The 16127-nt window shown below is 38.5% G+C and overlaps 1 protein-coding gene across 1 annotated transcript in view; it reads left to right on the plus strand.

Moving 5' to 3' along the window:
- Window positions 1–16127, plus strand: part of LOC143029588 (zinc finger protein 704-like) — a 202424-nt gene that overhangs the window by 171843 nt on the left and 14454 nt on the right. Inside the window, exons 5-6 of the mRNA XM_076192284.1 lie at window positions 11158–11258; window positions 11536–11897. Of these exons, the coding sequence (XP_076048399.1) occupies window positions 11158–11258; window positions 11536–11897 (463 nt within the window). The remainder of the gene's footprint in view (window positions 1–11157; window positions 11259–11535; window positions 11898–16127) is intronic.

Here is a 16127-nt window from a genome sequence, read left to right on the forward strand (position 1 = left end):
TTCCCTTCGTTTGGACTGTTGACGGTTTTACTATAGGCCTACGCTGCCGCACCGTCTCCATCTTCCTCCCTTCTACTACCAGAAACTCTTTGTCAAACTTAACGCCAACCCGTCCTTCCACTCTGGGCTCCACCGCCTCCTACTCCAACCCCCCCCCCCCGTCTCTCTCTCTCTCTCTCTCTCAAACGCGCGCGCGCGAGAGTGAAGGAGGGGGAGACAGTATCGAGGGAGGAAGATAGTAAGAGGTAAAGAGAGACGGGGGAAAGGGGAGAGGTAGATAGGAAAATAGAGATAGGGAGAAATTGCAGAGGAAGAGAGTGGAAGAGGGGGTGGAGAAGAAAGAAGGAGGAGGGAAATGTAGTGAGAGAGAGTGGGAAAGACAAGATAAAGAGAGAGAGAGGGGAAGTCTGTAGAGAAAGAGGAGAGAGAAAATAAGAGGGACGGAAAAAAGGAAAAAAAAACGGAGGGAAAGAGAGATAGAGTGAGTGAATGAGTGAGGAAGAGAGATATAGAGATAGAAAGGGAGTGAGGTTAGGAGAGCGATAAATAGAGAAAAGGAGAGGAAAAAACAAAGAGAGGGAGAGGCAGAGACAGGAAGAGAGAGAAAAAAAAGACAGGGACGGGGAAAAAGAGAGAAAGAGGAAGAGAGATGAAGAGATAGAGATAGAAAGGGAGAGAGGTTGAGAAAGAGGGATAGAATGAGGCACAGAAAAAGAGAGAAAGAGAGGGAGAGACAGGAAAAAAGATTGGGAGGGAGAGAGAAAAGAAGAAAGGATATAAAGAGAAAGTGGGGAGGGTAGAAATAAAGAGAGAAAGAGTGAGGGAAGGAGAGATGAAGAGATTGAGAGAGCGGGGAAGAAAAAACAAAGAGATTGAGAGACAAAGAGGGAGAGATAAAGAGAGAGAGGGAAGGAGAGAATCAGAAAAGGAGAAAGAGTGGGGAGGGATAGAGAGAGAAGGAGACAGAAAGGTAGGGAGAGATATTGGGAGAGAGGGCAATAGAGGGAGAAAGAGGAGGAGGAAGAGAGAGAGAGGGGGGGAAGAGGGTGAGAAAGAAAGAGAGAGAAGAGAAAAGACGGAGAGAAAAGGGAGGGAGAAAGGAGGGAGAGACAATGAGGGCACTTGCTTCCCGCGCAGATCGAAAAATATAAACAAGATCGAGAGAATACAAAGAGCAAGAATCAATTAGGTTCCCCTTCCGGCACGTAATCCATGCGATAAGAGACTGGAATGATTAGATCTGTCAACATTGAATGGTCGAAGAGAATGAAGCGACTTGATTGCGGTGCGCAGATCCCTGAAGATGTTGGACAAAGGAGATCTCATGATTGGGGGATGGGAGGGCTTCAAGAGGTCATGGAAATAAATCGAAAAAGACTGTCTAAAGTGTGTGAGGGAAAACAGCATTCCATACACTCTTGGAATAACCTAGAAGGTGATGTGATGTAATGTAAACTGGAACCATGCGTGAATTTTAATATAGTGTGTGAGGGAAAACAGCATTCCATAAACTCGTGGAATAACCTAGAAGGTGATGTGACGTAAACTGGAACCATGCGTGAATTAAATCTAGTGTGTGAGGGAAAACAGCATTCCATAAAATCTTGGAATAACCTAGAAGGTGATGTGACGTAAGCTGGAACCATACGTGAATTTAAATCTAGTTATAATTGAAGAAGGTAGTATAGCCCAATTTGGAACCATATTTAAATTTCGATCTTGATATGATTATTGGAGAAAGGAGACAGGACCCAAAGAGCGTTGCCCCTTGTACTTTGTAATTAGGAAAATATAATTAGGTAAATGCGCACATGGAAAGGACAATACTATACCAGTATGAAATCAACGCATATATCTTGAAGAGATTAAAGGTTGACAATTGCAAATTGCTATAAAAAGATCTGGACATAATTTAGAAGTTGGGCCAGTGACTGTTGATCCACATACGGATTCCAGCTACGTGCGCGCGCTCCTCAGGCAACTTCGAACGTACTTTTGCTTTCCAGGTGCATTGTCATCTGTGTAGGAGCATGCAGCCCATACTCGTTCATTGGAATGTATTACATAAAAGAATTGTTACGCTGCAGCCATTTTTTAGAAGTGCCAGTTGCGTCTGCGTCAAGCCTGCGGCTAGAACCGACCAACCCGAAGCAGTTTCCATTGCGTGCACGATGTCCCAACTGGTCTCTGGTGCCCCCTTCCCTCGTGGTTCGAGGGCGGTTGGGCGCCACGGCACCCCCGCCCTATGCAGAAACATATGTACACCTGTGCGAACTTCATACTTGCACAATATGTCGGTGTTATGTGAACAGATGTATTCTCTGTTTGCCAAGTTGTCTTCACAATATGACTTGCACCCAAAAAATCGATGCCAGACCTACAAAATTATATATCAAAATTCCATATTCTGCCTGTAGTGAAGAAAATGTGCTATCTCAACTTATTTTACTTCATTTTATTCATCACCTTCGATGTCATAGGCTGGAAAAAAAAGTAGCGACGCTGTGTTATCCGAGTCTTGTGAAGAAATATTTCTTTTGGTGATTTTGGAATCCTTTGTATCGTAAGGAGGAGGAAGAGGAGGAGGAGGAGGAGGAGGGGAAGGGCAAGCATTCCACATTGAAAAGAAAGAAGTGTTGGCGTCGCAACATCGTCGTCATCGACGTCGTCATCGTCGCGGGGCACCTCCGCGCGCGCGACGACGTGCTGCGCGAGAGCTGGCCAAGTGCGTTGTCGCGTCACGACGCCCTGTTGCGGGTGCTGGTACTCCTCTGTGTTCGTTCTTGGGCGCTCAGCTTTAATTCGGCGGAGTGGAGGGCGGGGATGTTGTGAGTAGGAAGGAGGGCGGAGTTGTCCATACACAACACTCCGACAAGACCTGCGCCATCATGGGGGTGGTATGGATGGCCGAAGAGGCGCAGTAGGATGTCATTTCCCTTCCATGGCGACTTGAGTTGTACCCCAAGGTGGTCGAGCGTTCTGCAGCGGTTGGCCGCAGAAGTGGCATCTGTCTGTATAGTAGTTCTGTGCGATGGCCGAAATGTTCGGTGGCCCGCCCTACATCTCGTGGCCTGGTCGGTTCCTGATAAACCCAAAGTCTGGGACCCCTGCTCGACTCGTGGGCTTTGTTGACGAAGTTCCTGTCGTACTTGCACGTTAGCCTTGGCAAGCCCAGGTTTTGGACAAGCGAGACCTTCGCATTCACGTATCCACATTGTGAGCGTAGCGGGGAATCATTATAAAAACAAAATAAATATATGTTCTTATATAGCATTCACTGACAATGTCATGGGGACGTTAGGGTGAAGTATATATCTAGGTTTCATCGGTGAACATTTTCCATAGACATTGCGTTTCGCAGCTCCAACCGACACCCCCACCCCACCCCGTCCTCCCCAGCGGCGGCGGCGGTGAGAAGGAGAGGGAAGCAGGGGGAAGAGGGGCGCATGCGTACTCCGGGTTTCTTTGTTCTCCCTGGTGTGCGCTGGAACGGGGGATCAATTTTTACCCGAAAAACAAGAACTAGCTTGTTATCTCGTGTTCCCGTTCCAGCCAGATGAAGGCGGCATGCGATAGGATGGGGCTTTCAGGGATGGACTGAGATAAGGGCGCAAAGGTTTCCATTTCAACCCCATCTACAAGTACTTCGTCGTGTGAACCGATGTCAAGAAGCTTCGCAGACATGCAAGGTAGCTTCTTGCACAGGATGAATTCACCAAGCTTTGACATGGGGAGTCCTCATGGAATTATATTTGAAGGCTCAATTATTTGCAAATTTACGAATGGGATAGTTTCATGTGTACTTTACCTCAGTAAAACGTCGAATCACCTGCGCCTTTAGTTGAATGGGAATTTATGATATGGCGAACATTGTTTCTTAATTAGGCTGCGTGTGTTCTGCATGCATGGATAGGCAACAGCCGTAAGGCTTGGGCAAGATAAAGCTAATTTGTATACGAGACTTCCTTCCAAATTTGTACTTACGTGAGGACGACAAAACAATAATAATGTTGAAGAATTTTTGGTAAACAACCCTAAACAGATCGCTCTTTCTCCAAGCCATATTCAAGAAAAACTCGGTTGGGCGGACCGTGGCGTCGTATATGTATGCCGTCTATTTGGGGCAAGGACGATTTACGCACAGCTGATTTTACAAGCAAGGTACCAGCACCTTGGCAACATCGGGCGCTTCGTGAGTTTGTATCGACAGTCTGAAAATCTGGAATTATATTTTATGGGTCAGAATGTAATCGAGAACAACTGGCTAGCACAAGGTACATTGTTCAGTGGTTGGTTGGCAGGCCTGAGTTGCGCACGAAAGTGGCAAACACGTGCTCTTTGTTTACAAACTATCCAACTCTCCATGTTGTAGGGTGTCTCACGAACAGTATAGCAGTGAGTCTTGAGTGGGATTAATTGTATCTAGGCCTACATACAGACGGGGAATTGAATGGCAATTGAAAGAATTAAACTTTTCATACATTCTTGGCTCGAAGGTGGACTTCAATTCGAATGCTGGAACAAGATCTTTATCAAGTTTGCACGTGATGCATGGTAACTTCTGGATTTTATTAGAGTGGCAGCCTTGACTCCACCGTAACCGGAAAACTATACAATCGATCATGTGATCAAAACAACACAGGACCTTCGCAGGACAGAATCGAATCCTACAAGGCATTTGGAAACAACAATGGAGAGCATATGATATTATCTAATGAAAACACAAACATATCACAGCTGTAATTCCATACACTTGTTTTAATTAAACGCTATCATGTTCACTAAACACTGAACGAACTGTGTCTCTGAAAATTCGTAAAAAATAAAATGTCGACTATATTCAGTCTGTATGTCGATCATTGCCTTCCTTGTACAACAATGCGCAGCGGTTCCATATGCCGAATACTCCTTCCATCGATGGTTGTTGTAGTTTCAGTCGTCTCGCTGGTGACTGAGAAAGGCTGATGGGTTTTTCGAAGCATACGGGTGTAGGGGTAATACTAGTCAATTACTATTCTTTCTGCCATATGTGAAATTTTTTACGCACGGGACATCGTATAAAAGTGGCCCCAGGTTGAGGTGGACGCATCAGAAATATCACATCGACCCCCATTGACTCTTCCTTGCCACTTCTCCCTCTCCCTCTCACCCACCACTCATCTCCCTCTCTCTCACCCACCACCCTCCCTCTCTCACCCACCACCCTCCCTCTCTCACCCACTACCTCTCTCTCAACCACTACCCCGCCTCTCTCTCTCTCCCTCCCTCCCTCCCTCCCTCCCTCTCCCCTCTCTCACTCTCTCACACTCTGTCTGTCTGTCTGTCTCTTCCTCCCTCCCCCTCTCTCACTCTCTCACACTCTGTCTGTCTGTCTCTTCCTCCCTCCCCTCTCCCTCTCTCTCTCTCTCTCTCTCTCTCTCTCTCTCTCTCTCTCTCTCTCTCTCTCTCTCTCTCTCTCTCTCTCTCTCTCTCTCTGTCTGTCTGTGTGTGTATTTACTTAGTTGTATCTCGGGAAGGGGAGCTACGCTCGTGGTATCTCGCAGTGTCTAGTTTGCTCTTAAATTCGTGTATGATTTTTGCACACACTATTGTATCGCCCAGCTTGTTCCAAGTGTCCACCACTCCGTGTGGAAAACTGTCTTCTTCAGATCTCTTCTATAACTATCCTTTTGGAGGTTCTGTCCATGTCCTCTTGTGTTTCTCTTGCCCCATTTTAGTAAGTCCTCTCTATCAAGTATTTCTGTGCCTTTCATGATTCTATAGATAGTAGGTCGCCTCTCTCTCCTCTTTGTTCCAAAGTCGGTAACTTCAGTTTAGCCGATCTCTCTTCAAATGTCAAGTTTGGAAGTGCTGGGACAATTTTCGTGGTTACTCTCTAGATTCTTTCAATTTTCTTTATATTCTTTTTGGTACTGGGTGACCATAATGTCGCAGCATACTCCAGTCTAGGCCTTATTGATAAAACTAATATTTATTAATAATTTCTTCGTCCAAATAGGTAAACGCCACTTTTATCGATCTTAGCAAGTTAAAGGATTCTCCGACAATTTTGTTTATTTGTTTATCAGAGGACAAGTCGTTTGAGATAATTACTCCCAGGTGTATTTACCTAGTTGTACCTATACCCGTTGCACTGAGATCTGGCCGCTAGGGCGGAGCACTGTGGTGCCACATATAATTATTCTATAATTTCATTTTATTTTATAATTATATTTTATAGTCTTATAATGTTGCCTCATATGATTATATTATAATTTTTTGTCACACACCACCACTGAGGTAAAAATCAAAGCAATGTTTTCTATACAAAGGTTTCGTTTCTTTAAGTCTAGATATGGCATATATGCATGAGAGAGCGACGCTGCCGCTACATCTAATCTCTGGCCCCGCCCCCCTCATACTGCATTCAGAAAAAATTGCATCCACATGCACGTTCTCGCCATGGATGCCCACATGTGACAACACCGGGAAATCTCCTAGCCCCGCCTTATCGGCCAATTCTCCTTGCGCTGACTATAGTTGTATTTTACGGGAAGGGGAGCTATGCTCGTGGGTCCCGTCTTCATATCTCATTTTATCTAAACTATTTTTAAATTCATGTATTGTTTTTGCACACACCACTTTCTCATCTAACTTGTTCCAACTGTCTATTACTCTGTGAGGAAAGCTGTTCTTTTTCAAATCTCTTCTATAGCTGTCTTTTTTTATTTTCTTTCCGTGTCCTCTTGTATTTCTGTCATCCCATTTTATCAGATTCTCTCTATCAGTAATTTCTATGCCTTTCATGATTCTGTAAATAGCTATCAAATCTCCTCTCTTCTTTGCTCTAGTTTCTGTAGTTCAAGTTTTTCTAGTCTCTCTTCATATGATAGTTTTGAGAGTGTTGGTGCCAATTTTGTAATTGCTCTTTGTATTCTTTCAAGTTTTTTTATACATTTTTTTGTACTTGGTGACCATATCGTTGCTGCATATTCCAATCTTGGTCTTATCAGGGTGATTAGGATTTTCTTCATTTCTTCATCCAGGTATGTAAATGCCACTTTGATTGTTCTTATTAAATTATAAGTTTCTCCAAAAATCTTATTTATATGTTTCTCAGGTGACATATTATTCATAACAATGACTCCCAGGTCCTTCTCATTTTCTACTTTTTTTATTCCTTCTTCTCCCAATTTATATGCTCCTGTTATTCTGTTTTTGCTTTTTCCAAATTCCATTATACTACACTTTTTTGTATTGAACTCCATCTCCCACTTCCTACTCCATTCTTGTACTTTATTTAGATCTCTCTGTACAGTGATTCACAATCTTCTTCAGTTTTCACTCTTTTCAGTAGTTTTGCATCATCTGCAAAGAAGCTCATATAGCTTTCAATTCCTTCATCCATATCATTAATATATATAGCAAACATTATTGGGGCCAGAACTGTTCCCTGCGAAACACCGCTTATTACTTCATCCCATTTTGAGTGCTGGTTTCTTATCACTACTCTCATTTGTCTTTCTTGCAAAAAGTCTTCCATCCAATTTAGTAGTTTGCCCTGTATTCCTCCTTCAGTTTCTAATTTCTTAATCAACTTCTTATGTGGTACTTTGTCAAAAGCTTTCTTTAGGTCTAGAAATGCACAGTCCGCCCATCCATCTCTTTCTTGTATTATATCTATTAGCCTTGAATAGAAACATATTAAATTGGTAACGCATGATCGTCCTTGTCTGAATCCAAATTGCCTTGGATTTAACACTTTGTTTTTTTTCTAAATATTTTACCCATCTACTTTTGATAATTCACAAATTTTTGCTATTGTACTTGTTAGAGAGACTGGTCTATAGTTGGTAGGTTCTTCTTTATTTCCTCCTTTATATATAGGTACTATATTTGCTTTTTTCCAATCTTCTGGAACTTTTCCTTCTTTCAAGGAACTGTTTAGTATGCTATGTATTTTGTCTGCCAGTTCATTCCTGCATTCTTTCAGTATCCAGTTTGCTATTTCATCTGGTCCATGCGATTTTCTGACATCAAGATTACTCAAGTGTGTTAATATTTCATTCTTTGTTACTTCTATTTCTTCCATAGGGGGGACTTTCTCTTTCCATTCGTTCTCTTCAGGTTGTATGTTCTCCCTTGTAAACACTGATTTAAAATGTTTGTTCATAATTTCCGCCATTTCCATTTCCTCAGTGTATTCAACTCCCTCTTGTCTTAATTTCTCCAAGTCTTGTTTGTTTTTCAGTTTATTGTTTACAAATCTGTAGAATAGTTTTGGTTGATCTTTACACTTTTCTATGATATCTTTTTCATATTTTCTCTCTTCCTCTCTGCACTTTTGTACATATTCATTTCTATAACAGGTATATATTTTCCATTTTTCAGGTCTGTCTTTTTTCCATCTGGTCCAGGCTTTGTCTCTTTTGTCTTTTAACTCCCTACAACTTTTGTTGTACCAGCATTTTACATATTCTTTTTCTTGTTTTTGTCTTGGGACATACTTTTCCACTCCTTTTTTGTAAATTTTTGTCAAAATATTCCATTTTTCTTCTACTGTTGTTTCTTCTTTGTATATTTCTTCCCAGTTTTCCTTTTGAAAGAATTCTCTTATTTTATCAAAGTTTGTTTTTTCATACATCATTCTTCCTTTTCTATATTGTTCATTTCTTTTCATATATTTTTCTTCATTAAGTTCCAGTTCAATCAATATGTGGTCACTTTTACTTATTGGTGTTTCATATTCAATTTTGTCCACTATTCTAGGTTCGGATGTAATTATTAGGTCTAGTCTCGATGGCTCTTCTTCATTTCTATACCTGGTGTTCTTCTGTATCCATTGTGTCATTGTATGGTCAGTAACCATCTCAAGTAGAGCGTTTCCCCATGAGCCGTCTCCGCCCTTTACTGTCATTTCTTCCCAGCAGATTTCTTTGCAATTAAAGTCGCCCATCATAACTATTTTTCCTCCCTCTTCCATTATCTTGTTTAATGTTATCTTTGTGTCCTCTAACATACTTTTATGTTCACTCTCTTCCCATGAGGCTGTTTTTGGGGGCACATAATTTATCACAAACTTTCTGTTCTTCTTATCTCTGTCTTCTACTTCCATCATTATCATCTCTACTGTATTCTTTCCATATATGACACACTTCACGTTTATATCCTTCTTAGTCAGGAACATAACTCCACCCCCTTCCTTTTTCACTCTGTTTGTAATCCAATAATTATATGCATCATGTCCTACACTGTTGGGTGGTAGTGGACCTTTTAATTTTGTTTCTACAATTCCCATTATGTCTGGTTCTTTTTCTTTCAAATAATCATTCAGCTCATTCAATCCTGTTATTAATCCATCTATATTTGTGTAAGACACTCTTAGTTTTCTGCCACTTCCATTGTGTTCTCTGTTTCCCTTTTGTTTTTCTCTTGTATGTCGACTTTCTTTAGTTTCATATTCACTACTCTCCAATAGAATCTCTCTTTTTCTGACTCCGTTCTGCTCTCGTTTTTTCCTTAGCTTCAAGTCTTTTCTGCTTTTCTTCCTCTCTTTCCTCTTTATTCATTTCCCTTTTTATCCATACCTTTTTATATTGTTCACTTGTTGCTAGTTTCCCTGTTTTGGATAAGATATTCTCAGCCATAGTTTGTGACCTGAATTTAATCTTAATTGGTCTGGTCTTGTCTGTACTATATTTCCCTAGCCTGAATTTCTCTTCGATTTGTTTCATTATTTCTGGTTCATCTTCCTGAACTAATTCTAGTAAATTTCTTACTTTTTCATTTTCCTTTTTGATTCTTGTGGTTCTATCTGGGTTATGTTTCTCTTCCATTCCTAATATAATTATACATGTCTTTCTGTCTGCTAAGTCTCTTACTATATTCTCCTTCTGTCAGTGAATGCAACTTTGCTATTTTCTTGGATTTTTTTCCAACCCTCCTTGTTCTCCTTATTATTCTCCTTTAAGACTTTATTCTCTTCTTTTACTTCTTTTAACTGTTTTTTTAATTCTTCAATTTCCTTAGTTAAGTTTTTGTTCGCCTTCTCTATTTCTTCCAATTTTTCAACCCTCCGTACAATGTTGTTAACATGACCGAACCTACGCTCCAAGTCCTCGATCATCTTATGGGGGGTTTGTGTCCCCCCCACCCTCTTTAAATCCCTGGAAAATATTCTCATCACTTTCTACTGTATTGCTCTTATCTATACTTCTAATCTTTACATTTTTATTAGACATTTCATCGTCGCTCAGCTGGTCGGGGGGCCGTTTGTTTACCTTTCGCCTGTCTGCCTGGGCCAAGTCCTCTCCTTCCTCATTTCCTTCCATTTCCCTCAGCTATCCCTCCCCTTCTCTTTCCCTACTTTCCCACTACCCCACGAGCAATTTCCCCCCACCCTGTAAATACAATAGGCACTTCTCTTTGCGTTGGGATCCACGACACTTCAATTTTCTTCAGAACGTCTTCTAAGCCATCCGTTCGTTGAAGTGTGTGTGTGTGTGTGTATGTGTATGTGTATGTGTAGTATGTTTGTGACTACAAGAAGCAGGTATCCATCATTGGTCCTGATTAATTGAAAGGGAAATGAAACAGTTGTAAATAAAAATATTTGTTAGTGTTGATTATGGATAATTAGTCAATTAACATTTATATAAAAATTGTGGTCAAGACATGTATATTTTAAAAGTGTGAGTGCTTTTCCACTGCTTGTATAGAGAGATTATGACAAAACTTAGAACCCAATCTGCCCTAGATTAGAATTTATAGATTTCTTGGGCTGTGGCAGGATGACATTAAGAAGTCATAGGAATATATTGAAAATAGACTAATGGCTTGAAGACAAAACTACTTTCAGTACATAGGCATCAGCTAATGGAACCTGCCTCAGAGAAGACATTGTTCCCTCCAAAACCATAAATGAATTTGACCAATGGAGACAGACACAGAATCCCACAGGATGCTACATTTTCCTGTATACATTAGAATTAGATAAATATAATTCGGTAAATATTATAGTAAATACTTTAAGTACTATAGTAAATACTATACAGTCCTGGCTACAGGATGTATGCAGTTATTTTAATGGCAGTTTAGTGATTGGCCCTTTTTTTCAAGAATTTTAAAATACTAAATATTAAGTATTTTCTTGTGCTGATTGTTATTTTTTCTTTTCAGAGCTCAACACGTACAATGTTTAAATGCACCTGGCCAGGATGTCGTGAAATGACTCCAACTTGCGCGGCAGTTGAAGGTCATATCAGGACACAACATCTTGGGTAAGCAAATATTTGTTTACTTACCATATTTATCTTTATCATTTTGGATGATGGGTGGACAAAAAGTATTGTGACATCTTTGTCAGATGCAATGGAGAAATGCTGATATCATAAAAAGTAGAGATGGATTACGATAGGTTGTTTTCCTTGTATCAGGTGACATGGACAAATTTGTGTCAGATACTACTTTCAAAAGAAATAGGTTGTAGATATCATATGTTATTAATTTTTTGGATGTGAGTGGAGAAGACTAATGTAATTTATGTTTGTCTTGTAGCCGTGAAAGGCCTGCCATCACCAACAGTGAAGGAAGTGAATATGATGACAGCGATAGTGAGGATGACCATGAAGAAGAATTCTACTGGACAGAGGTTGAGGTCAATGTGGCTACCTGGGTGGATCCCTGTGAACCTCTCACTCCAACTCCAAACATGGCACCTTTGTCAGTGGCCAGCAAACCCATTGCTGCCTCTGCTCCAGTGCAGACACCAGCAATTCCTTTCAGCCTGCCCAAACCTACATCTCCCACCCCAACTCCCCATGCCATACCTCAGGGAGGCTCATCACAGCAGAGCTACATTCACATTTCCTCACCACCTACCATGAGTCACATGGATATGGCTCGTCCTCCACATGAGGGTGAGCATACTCTATGTATATTATATACCTATTGCTCATCTTAATCAAGTTAGCATCACATTCATATGTATGTGTATATATATATGTATATATATATATATATATATATATATATATATATATATATATATATATATATATATATATATATATATATATATATATATATAATATGCAAAGTAACCACAGAAGGGAAACTTGTAGACAGTAAGTACTTTCATATATTACATCTTCAGACTAAATGACAGATACAGTGTTGTTTAAATGTAAGTATCGTGTAGCAACCATAAAGGGGGAGGGGGAGACAGTACAATGCGGAAAGGGCGGATGACCTTACCTCTATCAACCTGTCTACAAGTTTCCCTTCTGTGGTTATTTTGCATTTTTGTGTCATGGTGATGTGATTGCTTGCATATATATATATATATATATATATATATATATATATATATTTTGGTAGGAGGCCATGTTGTATACATGATTTCAAGAAGTCTACAGCGACAATGGTGTTGTTGAGCTTATATTGAAGCTTTAATTTGTCTCGTGCAACAAGTTTCTGTGCTGGTTCCAAATAGCTGAGAAGGTGTCCAAAAGACATTTGAGAAAACCACACCAAATGTCTTTGCACCCCTCACCTATTTGCACCCAGCCCAGAAACTTGCGCCCCTAGACAAATTAAAGCTTCAATATAAGCACAACAATGCCATTGTTGCTGTAGACTTCTTGAAATAATGTATGTATATATATATATATATATATATATATATATATATATATATATATATATATATATATATATATATATATATATATATATATATACAGCCCAGCCAATATGTAAGTGCAAGGGATTGACTGAATGATATTAGTTATCTTCTCTTTCAGGATGTTATGTCAATATAACTGTAACAGGACCCCACAAGATTTATACCTTTTCTGTGTATTATGATTAGGTAAATACAAGTCAGTGCTTGTGTACAGGAAACAATTTCTTCTTATATTCAAAGCACCTTGTCTTACCATGTCCCATTGTTGATCCTCCATCCCAGACTAAGCACCTTTAATTTTGTCTTATTATTTTCATAGTTAAGAAAAAACAATCATGTTACCTCTTGTCTTTCCTCCAATAGGAGTTGGTCCAGCTTTTTTAACTTATACTAAATGTACTGATCAGTCTATCTGCTGGGCTAAGAATGATATTAGTGATTTCTCTGTATTTCATTTATATATATATATATATATATATATATATATATATATATATATATATATATATATATATATATATATATATATATATATATATAATATGTGTGTGTATTTACCTAGTTGTATTTTACGGGAAGGGGAGCTATGCTCGTGGTGTCCTGTCTTCATATCTCATTTTAACTAAACTGTTTTTAAATTCATGTATTGTTTTTGCACACACCACTTTCTCATCTAACTTGTTCCAAACGTTTATTACTCTGTGAGGAAAGCTGTTCTTTTTCAGATCTCTTCTATAGCTGTCTTTCTTGATTTTCTTTCCGTGTCCTCTCGTATTTCTATCATCCCATTTTATTAGATCCTCTCTATCAATAGTTTCTATTCCTTTCATGATTCTGTAAATAGTTATCAAATCTCTATCTCCTCTTTGTTCTAATGTCTGTAGCTCATGTTTTGGTGTGTGTATATGTATGATATATATATATGTGTCAGTGTATGTATAATATATGTATATAATATATATATATATATGATATATATATGTATATCATATATATATGTATATGATATATATATGTATATGATATATATATATATATATATGTATATATTGTATTTACCTAGTTGTATTTTACGGGAAGGGGAGCTATGCTCGTGGGGTCCCGTCTTCATATCTCATTTTATCTAAACTATTTTTAAATTCATGTATTGTTTTTGCACACACCACTTTCTCATCTAACTTGTTCCAACTGTCTATTACTCTGTGAGGAAAGCTGTTCTTTTTCAAATCTCTTCTATAGCTGTCTTTTTTTATTTTCTTTCCGTGTCCTCTTGTATTTCTGTCATCCCATTTTATCAGATTCTCTCTATCAGTAATTTCTATGCCTTTCATGATTCTGTAAATAGCTATCAAATCTCCTCTCTCTCTTCTTTGCTCTAGTGTCTGTAGTTTAAGTTTTTGTAGTCTCTCTTCATATGATAGTTTTGAGAGTGTTGGTGCCAGTTTTGTAATTGCTCTTTGTATTCTTTCAAGTTTTTTTTATACATTTTTTTGTACTTGGTGACCATATCGTTGCTGCATATTCCAATCTTGGTCTTATCAGGGTGATTAGGATTTTCCTCACCATTTCTTCATCCAGGTATGTAAATGCCACTTTGATTGTTCTTACTAAATTATAAGTTTCTCCAAAAATCTTATTTATATGTTTCTCAGGTGACATATTATTCATAACAATGACTCCCAGGTCCTTCTCATTTTCTACTTTTTTTATTCCTTCTTCTCCCAAATTATATGCTCCTGTTATTCTGTTTTTGCTTTTTCCAAATTCCATTATACTACACTTTTTTGTATTGAACTCCATCTCCCACTTCCTACTCCATTCTTGTACTTTATTTAGATCTCTCTGTAGTGATTCACAATCTTCTTCAGTTTTCACTCTTTTCAGTAGTTTTGCATCATCTGCAAAGAAGCTCATATAGCTTTCAATTCCTTCATCCATATCATTGATATAGATATCAAACATTATTGGGGCCAGAACTGTTCCCTGCGGGACACTGCTTATTACTTCATTCCATTTTGGGTGCTGGTCTCTTATCACTACTCTCATTTGTCTTTCTTGCAAAAAGTCTTCCATCCAATTTAGCAATTTACCTTGTATTCCTCCTTCATATTCTAATTTCTTAAGCAACTTCTTATGTGGTACTTTGTCAAAAGCTTTTTTTAGGTCTAGAAATGCACAATCAGCCCATCCATCTCTTTCTTGTATTATATCTATTAGCCTTGAATAGAAACATATTAAATTGGTGACGCATGATCGTCCTTGTCTGAATCCAAATTGCCTTGGATTTAGTACGTTGTTTTTTTCCAAGTATTTTACCCATCTACTTTTGATAATTCTTTCACAAATTTTTGCTATTGTACTTGTTAGAGAGACTGGTCTATAGTTGGTAGGTTCTTCTTTATTTCCTCCTTTATATATAGGTACTATATTTGCTTTTTTCCAATCTTCTGGAACTTTTCCTTCTTTTAAGGAACTGCTTATTATGCTATGTATTTTGTCTGCCAGTTCATTCCTGCATTCTTTCAGAATCCAGTTTGCTATTTCATCTGGCCCATGCGATTTTCTGACATCAAAATTACCCAAGTGTGTCAATATTTTATTCTTTGTTACTTCTATTTCTTCCATAGGGGGGACTTTTTCTTTCCACTCAATCTCTTCAGGTTGTATATTTTCCCTTGTAAACACTGATTTAAAATGTTTGTTCATAATTTCTGCCATTTCCATTTCCTCAGTGTATTCAACTCCTCCTTGTCTTAATTTCTCCAAGTCTTGTTTGTTTTTCAGTTTATTGTTTACAAATCTGTAGAATAGTTTTGGTTGATCTTTACACTTTTCTATAACATCTTTTTCATATTTTCTTTTTTCTTTTCTGCACTTTTGTACATATTCATTTCTATAACCAGTATATATTTTCCATTTTTCAGGTCTTCTGTCTTTTTTCCATCTGGTCCAGGCTTTGTCTCTTTTGTCTTTTAACTCCCTACAACTTTTGTTGTACCAGCATTTTACATATTCTTTTTCTTGTTTTTGTCTTGGGACATACTTTTCCACTCCTTTTTTGTAAATTTTTGTCAAAATATTCCATTTCTCTTCCACTGATGTTTCTTCTTTGTATATTTCTTCCCAGTTTTCTTGTTGGAAGAATTCTCTTATTTTATCAAAGTTTGTTTTTTCATACATCATTCTTCCTTTTCTATATTGTTCATTTCTTTTCATATATTTTTCTTCATTAAGTTCCAGTTCAATCAATATGTGGTCACTTTTACCTATTGGTGTTTTATATTCAATCTTGTCCACTATTCTAGGTTCAGATGTAATTATTAAGTCTAGTCTCGATGGTTCTTCTTCATTTCTATACCTAGTGTTCTCTTGTATCCATTGTGTCATTGAATGGTCAGTAATCATCTCAAGTAGAGCATTTCCCCATGAGTCATCACCACTCTTTACTGTCATTTCTTCCCAG

This window comes from Oratosquilla oratoria, chromosome 11 (assembly GCF_046742065.1).
Source record: "Oratosquilla oratoria isolate Oo_2021 chromosome 11, ASM4674206v1, whole genome shotgun sequence".
NCBI lineage: Eukaryota > Metazoa > Arthropoda > Malacostraca > Stomatopoda > Squillidae > Oratosquilla > Oratosquilla oratoria.